Source organism: Eublepharis macularius, chromosome 4 (genome assembly GCF_028583425.1).
Source record: "Eublepharis macularius isolate TG4126 chromosome 4, MPM_Emac_v1.0, whole genome shotgun sequence".
Taxonomy (NCBI): Eukaryota; Metazoa; Chordata; class Lepidosauria; order Squamata; family Eublepharidae; genus Eublepharis; species Eublepharis macularius.
In genome coordinates, this window is record NC_072793.1 from 81,118,379 (window position 1) to 81,131,316 (window position 12,938).

General features: G+C 42.4%; 1 protein-coding gene across 2 annotated transcripts in view; it reads right to left on the bottom strand.

The window, feature by feature from the left end:
* Nucleotides 1–12,938, bottom strand: part of CSF1R (colony stimulating factor 1 receptor) — a 72,548-nt gene that overhangs the window by 6,601 nt on the left and 53,009 nt on the right. For both annotated transcript variants that reach the window (XM_054977354.1, XM_054977353.1), the window contains exons 9-15: nt 10,803–10,929; nt 10,335–10,439; nt 9,522–9,632; nt 8,560–8,725; nt 5,676–5,761; nt 4,273–4,388; nt 17–139 (exon numbers count right to left, since the gene is read on the bottom strand). In XM_054977354.1, the coding sequence (XP_054833329.1) occupies nt 17–139; nt 4,273–4,388; nt 5,676–5,761; nt 8,560–8,725; nt 9,522–9,632; nt 10,335–10,439; nt 10,803–10,929 (834 nt within the window). The remainder of the gene's footprint in view (nt 1–16; nt 140–4,272; nt 4,389–5,675; nt 5,762–8,559; nt 8,726–9,521; nt 9,633–10,334; nt 10,440–10,802; nt 10,930–12,938) is intronic.

Consider the following 12,938-nt stretch of genomic DNA (forward strand, 5'->3'; position numbering starts at 1 on the left):
CATCCCAGTTACTTACATTGCCTTTGACGACATAATTTGTATCATTCATAATGTCTCTAGCCAGGCCGAAGTCACAGATCTTTGCCACTTGTCCTTCAGCCACTAGCACATTTCTTGCAGCCAAATCTCGGTGGATACACTGGATGGGATAGACAGTAGAGTAAGTTACACCCTATTTTCCTTTGCTGTTTCTGACTTTTGTACCCAGCTATGGCCATAGGATTTACAAATATGAGATTAGCAGATGAAAAAGAGAAAAATGTATTGAGATACCATGATAGTGATCTAAATATTTGTGGTCTACTAGGCATCCATATCCAAGCAAATGAATTATTATAGCTGAATTAGGGTTGCCAACCTGAGGTTGGGAGACCTGTTGGGCCTGTTGGGCGAGGGTATGCTTCTGAACAACATCATATTGTCACTTTTGGTGTGACCTGGAAATTACACTGAATTGCTGGCAATGCTCTGGCATTTGGCCCAAACTCTGTGAGCATCACTGGACATGATGACAACATCTCTAGGTCTTGCTGGGAGTGATGTCATGGCTTTGCCAGTAATGCCTACCACCCCCACATTTTCCCCTACAGTTTTCCCTTGTCACCCAGCTGAGTGGTGGTGGGTACATCTGGCAGAGGGTGGGGAGGTATCCCACCAAAGCAGGAGACTTGGGCTCCCTGCAGACCCAAAGGAGATTGCTGCTGGGGTCTTTTTAAGTACTTCCTGTTCCAATGTGGAATGCTATTTCTTTTACGTTAGGAAAGAAAGCAGCATTTGAGTGCCAGAAAATATATTGGAAGGTGCTACATTCTTTTGGCCTCCTTGTTCCTCCTTCAGTGGTGCTTGGTGGGATTTCATTCAGATGAAGTCTGGGCTAAAGTTCAGTCTTCCAGCTATCATAATGTCACAGACACACTTCAGGGATAATAGAGTAGAAAATGCTGCAGGCTGAAGATCATGTATGATTTACATTTGGACTCACAAGAGGCCACTTATTTTACTGTGTTGACACCTACAAAAGATAATCCTTATTATAAAACTCTATTTCACCAATTCACCACACACTGAAGTGGCCATGAATTAGCCATGACAATAACAATTTATTTTTGCCTTGTTTGGCTAACAACTTCCTATGTGTGGCACAACTACAGTTTTGGATATTTGCATGTTAAGTGTAATTCATATTTTCCTTCATTATTATGCTGAATTTTCCAAAGACACAATTCCTTAATGTTAGTCAAATCTTTCCAAAATTCAGAATGTTACATGTATCTCCTGCTCAACTATGTAACTGATAAAATCTTATCAATAAACAGACTTTTCACACATAAAAAATAGGTATCTGTTGTTGTTAGGGTTAGGGTTGTTAAGGTTTCTGACTCTAGTCAGAAAAATCCTGGAGATTTAGGAGCCTAGAGAGGGTAGAATTTGGAGAGGGGAAGGACCTATGCAGAGAATAATGCCATAGACTCCACAGCAGACATTTTCACCAGGGGAGTTGAACTCTGTAGTCTGGAGATCAGTTGTAATTTAGGGAGATCTCCAGGTCCCACCTAGAAGTTGACATCCATAGTTGTTGTGTCCTTAATGCTAGTTTTGAACAGTAGCACAGTTTAATAAGTCAGGTTCTTTGGCTCTATGGAGCTGCAGTAACTTCCTTTTACTCTGTTCTATCTTGACCAGAGTTCTTAAATCCTGCAGTGGACTAGGGCAATCTAAAACACTGGCTCAGATTAAAGGAACAGAGTTGTCACAAACACCACAACTGTGGTGTTGTGGCGGTCTGAGTCCCTGCTTTCAGGTTCCCTTGCTGACTAAGCCACTGCAGAAGGGCATTGCACTCTGCAAATAGTCAAGAAGAGCCAAAGAGGCTGCTATTGCCAATTATATTTATAACATAGTGGGGCAGAAACCCCAACGGTAAGTTTCAGTTCCTTCTTCCTGAAAGGAAGAAAAAGGCAAAAAAGCTACAGCTTTAGAACACTGAGGTTAAACCACTAAGCAAATATGTATAGTTCAGGCAGAATGAGATCTCAACTTTGTACTGCGTAGGGCGGGAGACACTAGTTTAAAAACAATATTCATATTACTTTTCAACATTAGTATGTACACCTAATTATTTGTTAAAAATCCTAATTATTTATGATGTAGATCTAAGGAACTGGAATAATCCAAATTAATTATACCCATCTATCTATTTTACTTTTTGAAGAGCAAGTTCTCAGTCCAATACGGTTGGTTGGGTCCAGTAATCCACAGACCTTAGAACGGTGGATCTTTCCCATGTTCCTCTCTGGGTCGAATCCACATTACTCATTCTAAGTCGCATGTTCCCCGCATTCCCCACGCAATCCCGAGTGCCGGTCACATTACCTCATTAAACAGACGCATTTCATTCATATTTCTCCCGAATATGTGGTCACAGGTTTTCAACGGGAGTTTCACGGTGGCCGTGAACGGGCAAATGCACAATTTACGTGGTTTTTTTAAAAACCACCCCCTTCCTGTCTCTCCGGCCGTTCCGAGAGTTCCTATTGGCTGATTCAACTTGCAAGTGCTCCATAGTCTGCAAAGACTGTTTTTGACTTCATAGCATTGGATTTATTGATTATGCTGTTTCTGAATCAAATCTGGTAGTTTGAAAAATCATTTTGGGGTGAATCCATCCTCAGAACGGACTCGCGAAACTTCCTTTTTAACTGTTTTTTATTTTTTTTATTTTATATTACTGTAATATCGAAATTATGAAATATTGAAATAATGACACTCCAAGGAAGTGAAACTTCAGTAAAATTCAGGCACTGAACTGTCCTGCATAGGAAATGCCCACGAAAGCTTCCCACATGCTTCCAAATTTCCAAAAAAGAAATGGGAGAGAGCCATCAGTGCTGTCAGTGGGGGAAAGAGAGGCATCATTATCTTCAATGATGTTTCTTTATAAGGCAAGATCGAAATAACGGAAAAGTGCGCTCAAAATTTTTTTTAAAAAATGGGCGGGAAAAAAAGGTCCTACCCAAAAAAGCGGTTTTCGAGCAGCCGTGTGACCAGAGGGACGCGCGAGAAAGACGGATTGGAAGCAGGAATGTGAACTAAGGACAAAATCGTGGATTGGAGGCAAACGGAAGATATCCAATAAACATGCGGGTAATGGGTGAATGTGGATTTGACCTCTGCCCAGCAGCTGTATCTAACCACAGGGAAATTTATTCCTGAGTTTGCAGGACTAGGCTTGCCAACCTCAAGGTGTGGTCTGAAGTTCTCCCAGAATGACAACTTATCTCCAGACTACCTTAAAGAAAATGGTGACTTTGGAGTACACCACATCCCTGCTGAGTTCCCTCCCCTCCACAAACTCTGCATTCCCCTGGCAGTGTTCTCAAATCTCCAGGTATTTCCCAAGATGGAGTTGGAAATCCTACACGGGACCCACATGGACCCAGGCCATTCAGGAGGCTTCAGTGGGAGGGAGAGGATGATGAAATCGCCCCCTCCCTTTCCCATCACTGACAGGACCACTGAAGGAGGGGAATCCAGGTAAGATCCATGACTGTCAGCACCTTTTGCTGACACAGTGATAGATCCAACCCTATGAAACAAACAAACAGGCTTATACAATTTAAGAAAAATAACATCACAGATTTAATGTACAACACACTGCTCATCTAGTATTATTTAAACATGTTACTTCAAAATGTTTCCACATAATATGTTACGTGCTCCCACTTCTCTGAGCAGTAAAAAGTTCAGGGAGAACATGATAGGCTTTTGTTGCTTTTTATTTAAGAAAACTCAAGGTTTCTTTGGGGTTCTCTACTTGACACCTCAACATATGTTTGTCAAGTGTAGGGAGACACAATGTTAGCTGGGAAACATAGTTTAAATTCCTGGAGATTTTGGCGGGGTGGAGCTTGGAGAGGGTAGTGTTTGGGGATGGGAGGGACCTCAGCAGAGTATAAGGCCAGTGAGTCCAAAATAGCCATTTTCTCCAGGGAAACTAATATCTATTTCTTGGAGATCAGTTGAAATTTTGGGAGATCTCTAGCCACACCTGGAGGCTGGCAACCCTACCTTAGTGGTGTATAATGCCATATAGTCTACCTTCTAAAGCAGCCATTTTCTCCAGTGGAACTGATCTCATTTTCTAGTGATAAATTGTAATTACAGGAGATCTGCAGGCCTCACCTAGAGGTTGGCAAGTCTGACCTTTGCCTCCCTGCACCTAAAGGCAGTCATTTTGCTAATAAGGAGTTATGAGGAGGATGAAGGACTCACGTTTTTTGAAGCAAGAAAGGACATCCCCTGGGCCACTTGGTTAGCGAACTGAAGCAAGTCATGTAAGTCAAGAGCTGGTTTGTTCTCCTTTTCCTCTTCTGAATCTGAACTCTGACCTTTATTGGAGGAAAATTCATAGTGATCAATAGAGGGCATTATTTCCCTAGCAGGATAAAATTAATGTTGAAGCCCAGCACAGGAAGGTAAATAAAGTCCAGCTTAATGTACCTTAAAATGTGATTGTGGTTAAAAGCACTTGAATTTGGTACCACAACTGTATCATGAAAACTATTCCTAGAAAAGGAACCAACCCTTCCTTTCTTGCCCATTCCTGAATATCCAGAGTATGCTAGTCTTGTAGGTTGGATATGATGGTGCTCTTCCATTGGTATAATAATAGCACTTGCACTAATGGAGCAGCGCTTCCACTGGCAAAACAGTGGACAATTTTTGTTGTATTACAGTCAATTCCTTTTCTATCAAGATCATCTGGCTGGCTAGGTCTCCCACTATAGCAGGAGACCTCCTGGCCTGGGTGCCCATTCCCCACTACCACTAGACAGCTTGGTGGGGGGAAATGGGGGACAGTTCATCATTACACCAATGCATAATATCACTTCCAGTGCAAAACTGGAAGTAACACTAGCACATCACTAAAATATCCACCCCAAACTCTGCATTAACCATAGAGCTTGGGTTGAATCCTATAGTGTCACCAGGATGCAAAGACATCTCTCCCAGTTTCACACTGGAAGTAATGATGCCCACCTGCACAACTAATAGCTTGTCCCCGACCCTGAAATTCTCCCACCAATCACCCTCATGGTTGATCAGGCAGTTGATAGTACCCCCTCTCCTCAGTTCTAAGTTACCCTTAGGATATGGTAAAACACAGTGAGGGGTATATTCCTTTATCATTTCTAGTATATTTGACTGTATGATATACAGAGCAACACCACGCACCAACATGCCATTCCCTGTCCTATCTATAGAGTTTTTATTCAGAAATAACCACATCCCATTTGATTTCCCCTCTTCTACCGGGTTTCTGAAATGCCCACTCTCTCTAAGTTGTCATTTAGCACCAAGCTCTCCAGTTCCCCACATCTTGGCTCGTAGCCTTCTAGCTTTGCATATAGACACCTATACCTCATTTCAAGTTCCTTGGCCTTTGGTCTTCTCACATGGCTCATTTATTCCCTACTCTCTTGCTCAAGTGCTAGCCTGCTCCCACTTGGAGCATCATCCCTTTAGAATGAATTATTCCGTACCAGAGGCTCTGTGGCTCTTGTCAGTTTTCCTCCAGCCCCAGGAGTTTGTTTAAAAGCTACTCTGCCACTTTTTTGATATTAAGCACCAGCAGCCTGATAAAAGTATACATTCTCCTCCTCCTGATTATATACCTTTTGCCGGCATGGAGATTGACGTTGCCACTGGTCTCATTTCCAGATAGCTGTCTCCTATACACTGACTTCCAAATCCACTATCACTGAATGAAAGAAAACAACCGGAAAGTGAAAGTTAGCAATAGTATGGTATCTACTGTCCTTCGTAGAGATGGGCACGGACCAGGAGTTGGCCACGGACCGCCGGTTCGTGGTTCATGGACTTTCACGGACCACGAACTTTTAAACGGACCGGCCCGGTTCGAGAACTGGTTCGAGAACCAGTTTGATTCAGTAGGCCTTGTTTTTCCCACAGATTTTCACTTTACTGGACTTCCCCCCCCCAGAGGTTTTCATGTAACATTCTTCAATTATCACTTTTCCAAAGACTTAGACCAACAACAACTTCCCCTCCCCTATTCTGACTGACCCTTACCCGTCCTTGGTGGAAGGAGGGAGACTTGTGCTCCTTGTGCCAGTCGTCAGAGAGCGGGTGTTTCACAGAGGCCAGTAGCAGCCCCCCCTTCACCTCAAAAGCCAGGCAGGAAAGCTCCCCCAAAGTCACCCACTATTTAGGGAGTGAAAGGCTTAGAAAGAAGTGAAGCAGAGAGCCCCCCAAAGCGTGCTGCTAGTCATCAAAGAGTGGGGTTTCACAGAGGCCAGTAGCAGCCCCCCCTTCACCTCAAAAGCCAGGCAGAAAAGCTCCCCCAAAGTCACCCACTTTTTAGGGAGTGAAAGGCTGAGAAAGAAGAAGCAGAGAGAGCCCCAAAACGTGCTGCCAGTCGTCAAAGAGCGAGTGTTTCACAGAGGCCAGTAGCAGTCTTCCCCTTGCACCTCAAAAGCCAGGCAGGAAATGTCCCCCCAAGTCATCCACTATTTAGGGAGTGAAAGGCTTAGAAAGATATCAAGCAGAGAGAGCCCCCAAAGCAAGCTGCTAGTCACCAGAGAGTAGGTGTTTCACAGAGGCCAGTAGCAGTCTCTCCCTTGCACCTCAAAAGCCAGGCAGGAAATGTCCCCCCAAGTCACCCACTATTTAGGGAGTGAAGGGCTTAGGAAGAAGTGAAGCAGAGAGCCCCCCCAAAGTGTGCTGCCGGTCATCAAAGAGTGGGTGTTTCACAGAGCCTAATAGCACTCTCCCTCCTCTTGCATCTCATCAGCAGCCAAGAAAGAACGTGGGGGAAAGAAGGCAAGAACTCAAGCAGACAACGTCCAAAGCTGCCTTGCACCCACTGTGGGTCTGTGAGTGGGTGGGGTCAGAGCACAATAGAACCCACCGGCAACACAGAAAAAAGGAAGAGATTTTTTTGGGGGGGGGAGGGGAGGATTAAGCCCGAGAAGAACCCAAGGACTCGAAAAACACAGAAAGAAATCAGAGTAACCTGATAGTGCGGTAAAAGGATTTTTTTAAAAGTGCTCTCAAGAAAACTAGAATTGAAAGGAGAAAAAAATTAAACAGGAATGGAGAAAAGAGAAAGCTCTCTTGCACCTGAAGCCCCAAAGCCCCAAGGCACAAGCCGCGCTCTCACAAAAAAAAAAAAACTTCCCCACAGCAAGCAGTTGTTAAGCTTAGAAGCTAACTCACGCCCCTGCGCCAGCAAAATGGAGTGGGGCTTCACGCGCTTTGTCTTTTATGCAGAAAGGCTGGTGATCTCTGTTTGGCTGACAGAGCTGCCAATCAAGGTTTCCTGGGCTATGATTGGTGTGTTCCAAACAGGGAAGGTGGCTCCACACCGTTGCCTAGGAAATTGTTTGAGTGGGAATCTTGGCATGACGGGCCAACGGACACACAGACAGAAAGCCCCAATGTTTGGCGCACAAGCCCACGGCCCGCGTGTTCACGAAGGACGAACTGGGTAAGTTCGTGACGAAATTAGGTCCATTATGCGGACCGTGCCCACCTCTAGTCTTTAGGCCAAGTCCACCTTGTCTTACAGCAAAAACACTTTGAAAAACTAGAAGTATTCAGTTCATGAAGATCAGAGAGGTATGTGAAAACTGTTTTTTACTATGCCAAGATCAATTATTTTAGGGCTTCTTGTTATGCAGATCATTCTTTCCCTCTTCCCAGTTGTTTCATTGAGTGCACAATGTGTGTGCATTTTATACCAAATGACTGGCCAAGGATATAGTGCTTAGAATTACCATTGTTATGGAGGACCAAGATTCTAGAGCTGTTTTTGAATTCCAAAATTAGTAGCACAGCCCACAGTCTCTGATAGACACCATTCTCAGAAAACACTCTACTGTTTGAATGAGTTACATTACTACGATGTGCTTCAGGTAAACTTTTAGGCTTTTCATATTCCTCGTGGTGGACATGTGAGGCAGGCAGGTATCAGGACTTTGACAGTGGACCCTCATTCAAAAATGCCTTTGTTATTGCCGAAGTTCCTCAAAAAAAATGGACTCAGGAAGAGAACTGGGGAATTTGGCCTGATATACCAACCTATTATGTAAGATTTTGCCTCTATGGGTCTAACAGTGAAGGTATCTGCCTCTCTGGTTTTCTGCCCATTGTACCTATCTCTTTGGAAGGGATTTTCAGATACATTTCTTTCATATTGACAAAGGAAGGCATTTACAGTTTGAAATTTATTTCTGATATTTTACACTCAGACATTTGTAACCAACGATGGTTTATAATTTGTACATCTGTGATTCAATCCCAGTTCATTAAGGGTAAGATGTTGAATTGATGAACTGATATACTGGAAGACATAATTGTAAAATATAAGTACACCAAGTGATCTGTTGATTAATCAAACTGAGGTAGAATTGATTTTCATTTTTGATGACAAATTAGATGTGATTCCTAAGCATATGATACAGATGAAGAACCTGACTGTCTAGCTCAATTGAACTTTATCCCTGATATCATGTGACACATGGCTTGGATTCCTACCTTCGAACATATTTCTTCCCAAGGTACATATTCTTATAGTCAGCCACTGTGCTATCAAAAGAAGACTCCAAGGTTAAATCCTGGATTATGAGAGATTCAGCTGCCTTTCGCAGGAAATTCAATAAGTCTCCATATGGACAGTACTCAGTGATAACGAAGATGGGGCCTAGAAAGAATAATATATTAAAAATGGCCAGAGAATGGCTTTATTGTTTTCTCTTTCTGCTTGTTAAGAGTTCAGGTATAGCCCTCTATGTATACGTACATTCTGATCTACTAAAAACAGCTGGCAATGCTATTCTCAGATATGCATCTCATGATTAATTCTGTCCTGTTCCTACCAATAGGGTTGCCAGGTGTCTGGTTTTCACCTGGACAGTATGTTGTTTTGAGGGAATGTCTGGGGAAAATGTTTCCAAATACCAGACACCTGGCCTCTCCCCCTCTCCACCGTTCTATCACCTAGCCCTGCCACCCAGCCTCTTGTGGTTGCATGGTGCCACTGCTGGATCAGGGAAGTGGTCAGCCAGTCTGGGAGTCCAACTAGCCTCCTGCAGCTGCACAGCACTGCCCAGGACTCCTTCAGCTGTGTGCTGCTGCCAGACCAGGGAAATGGCCAGGCAGCCCGGCCAGGCAGTCTGGGCACCCAGCCAGCCTACCAGTGAAATGATAAGGATAGCTGACAAGAATAATTTGTAGGCTCCAACACTGCAAAGGGTTTTGACGCACAGAACTACATAGGATCAAACTAAAAATGCCATCTGTATCTTACTTCCCTACCATCCTCCCCATTTTTTAAATCCAAAGCAGTCTGGTAGGCTATTGTTCTGAGCAGATTGATGTCAGATGGAGAGGCTACTGATTCCATCGTGGTAAAGTAGATGTCACGGGAAGGGATAGTTCAGAAGAACTGGACTGGAGGCAATGGGGGATGTAATGGTACCATCATGACATCTTGTTACCTCCATGGGTGCACGCGCCCAACAGGTTGACGATATTCTCATGGTGCCCCAAATGGCTCATGATCTTCAGTTCTGACATGAGGGCTTCCTGCTCATCAGAATATGCTGTTGCTGGAACCAGAAATAAGAATGTTATATTAAAATCTACCATAGAAGTGGTATGAAGGAAAGAAAGGGGAAAGGCTAGAGAAGAGAGAGGAAAGAATGATAGAGATTAACAAACTCTGTTCTTAAACAGAAATCAGTTGATGGCTTCATGTATTAATTCTTGCTTATTCCCCATTTTCCTCCTGACCCATGTAGGAGTTGTTTTTAATTAGCAGGTATAAGGACTGTTCAGTGGGATGTGAGCTTTTTCAGACAATTATAAGTTGTGCCCACTGTGGCAAAGATAGATTTACCAATGTGAAGTGGCTGTTAGCTAGGAGTGTGCATGTGAGGAAGAGACAAGGGCGGGTGGTGTGTGATTGTGGATGCATGGTGGGCTGCAAATTAGAGGCAGCTGCAGTAAGGGGACAGAAGCATTCTGGAAGGGTGACAAAACTGCCTACATAAAAAAATCTACAATATATGTGTGCATAAGGGAGAAAAAAATGAGAGAATGATAGAAATTTGAAATAATTTATGCTTGGAGTTGGTCCCAAATGAAATATTCTGTGGTGCTTGTAAGACCTACTTTGCTAGGGTTGTGTGACATTCCATTTGGATGGCATGAGTTGTGTTTGAAAACTGCATGGGACCTGTTCATTATGGACTGTTCTTTAAATACATGTATACAGTCTTGATAATAGCATTTTCCTATCCTGCACTCACATTTCAGCATTTTCACAGCCACTTTCAGGCCAGAATCTTCTTTTCCTAGCCCAAATGCAGTGGCTTCAACCACCTTTCCAAAAGCTCCTGCTCCAAGAGTCTTTCCTGTGAAAGCAAATCTGATGTTTAGAAGTGCAACAAAATGAGGAAAACAACTTCTGACTTTGAATGCATGCATGCCGGCATCTCTGTGTGTACATGATTACAAGATAATGAGTAGATATGTGTTGAAGTATCATTCCTCATTGCATCTGGATGAAATGCACAGAGAACAAGAAGAGCTGCTTCTGTATCTTGCATTGTTTCCTATTATTTTTCCATCACAGCTGGCCCTGATTTTCTGTCCCAGTAAACATAACTGTCTTTTCTGTTGTATGTATCTTCTGCTGCTAGCTGAGGGAAGAGTAAATGTTTTTATTTTATCCCATTCAGAATCCCAATTATTAATATGATATGTTTGCCCCTCACCAAATTGCAAGTTGTTCCTGGGAAACTCCCATTTCTCATTGTAAGGCAGCTGGGTGGGATCAATATAGATGTAATTATTTCCTTCACAGGACTCAAGGATCTTCCAGTGTACTTCATACTTTGGTTTCTAAAAGGAAGAGAATGCCACACATCAAACATACATTGGTGCTACAAGGCTAGTGCCAGTGATCATAATCTGTCCCCTGCGGTCTAAAGTATCTGTAGTCTCCCGTCCATAGAACAGAGACCCTACTCAGTTTAACCATTAGTGTATGGACTTTTAAAAAACAAATTAGATACAGGGATTGACTCGATTCAGTCAAGTTTTTCCTTCTCAGGTTAGTCTGAATTATTCTCATGCCATTTGGAAGCTGTAGGTTGAAAAACTCAGTTACTATGAAAGTCTTCACCTGTGCTGGAATATTTTTAGAAATATTTATTAATTACATATATTCATAATCAGCTGAGCTTTTACACAAGACCTGGTTAGAGATTTTGAAGCCCCTAAAACTTTGAGGTGCTAAGCATGTAGGTACACTAAAAGGTAAAGGTATTCCCCTGTGCAAGCACCGAGTCATTACTTACCCATGGGGGGACATTGCATCACAACGTTTTTTTTGGCAGACTTTTGTTACGGGGTGGTTTACTATTGCCTTCCCCAGTCATCTATACTTTACCCCCAGGAAACTGGGTACTCATTTTACCGACCTCAGAAGGATGGAAGGCTGAGTCAACCTTTTGCTGGCTACCTGAACCAGGCTTCCGCCAGGATCAAACTCAGGTCATGAGCAGAGCTTGGGCTGCAGTATTGCAGCTTACCAGTCTGCACCATGGGGCTCTGCATTACTACATAATGGTAAAACATTAAAAAAAACTTCAAACACAAAGTGAGTGGGCAAAAAAGCTAACAAATTAATGCAAGGGATTATGAGCACCACACATACTTTTACTGGCTGATATGGATTCAGTACTGTCCATTCACTTTACATCCTAGGGTCTCACCACACATGACAAAATACACTTGAATTACACGGGTAATTCGATTGTATTTTGTAATTCAAGTGTAGTTCAAGTGTATTTTGTCTTGTGTGGTTTCACCCCTACTTTTCCCAGTGTCATGACACCAGCAACACACCATTTTAAATTCCCTCTCTCTCCTTTGCAAGTAATTGATCTGATTCCTAATTGTTAATTTCTTTGCAGGCCAACAAGATCAACCTACAGCTTGACAGGAAATTAAATTCTCCTTGTTCTACGTAGGCACAGTTTAGCTGGAAATGTATAATGTATGAATATAGAATACAATAGGATACGGCTACAGGTTTCTCTTCAGAATCCAGGCAGGCAAGTTTTGAGAGTATTTCATTTATTTAAAGTTTACCTGCAATCCACACCTCAACATGAACTCTACGGGACAACAACTCAGGGTCACAGAATAAAAGCTGGGTTTTTTCCACTACAAAGTTAAAGCTAATGCTAACATATGAGAAATAAGACCCCTTTGTCTTCTGAGTGGAAAAGATTACTCTATTTCTGATATGATCCAGCCTAGTATATACATTAGTTTGTTTTTAAGGGACCTGGGTGATATTTCTCTGGACTTTCAGAATGTGTTATGTGGGGAGGATGACAGACCATTAATGGTTGTGAAAAGGCCAGTCTTCTTATATAGTCCGCAAATTTCCCTTGTAAACTTCGTTCCTTCCAGAATGGCTACTGCAGCAAAGGGGAAAGGAGAGATACCAACAGATACCAACTTTGTCTACAAACTTACTAGTTATTGAAAAATCTTTTTGGTTGGAAGATAAAAATTAAGCTTTACTTGCATATAGATGAAGAATCACAGTAAAATTGTACAATTGATATAATTTTGGAATTAGAAAACCTGAAAAGGTTTTATACCATTCTAATAACCTATCTGCTCCTGGAGATTCAAGTGCTCATATTCATTATTGCTACTTTAATTTCATCCATATGCAAAGGTTCAGCAAGAAGCTGTTGCTAATATCTAAACATGGAAGATCACTCTGAGAGAAAGATCCTTCCAAGTCTTTATCTGATAATTCTTTGCCTTTAATATACAATTTAGAATAAAACCTTTGAAACTGTAAATTTATTTCAATAGAGACAGTATAT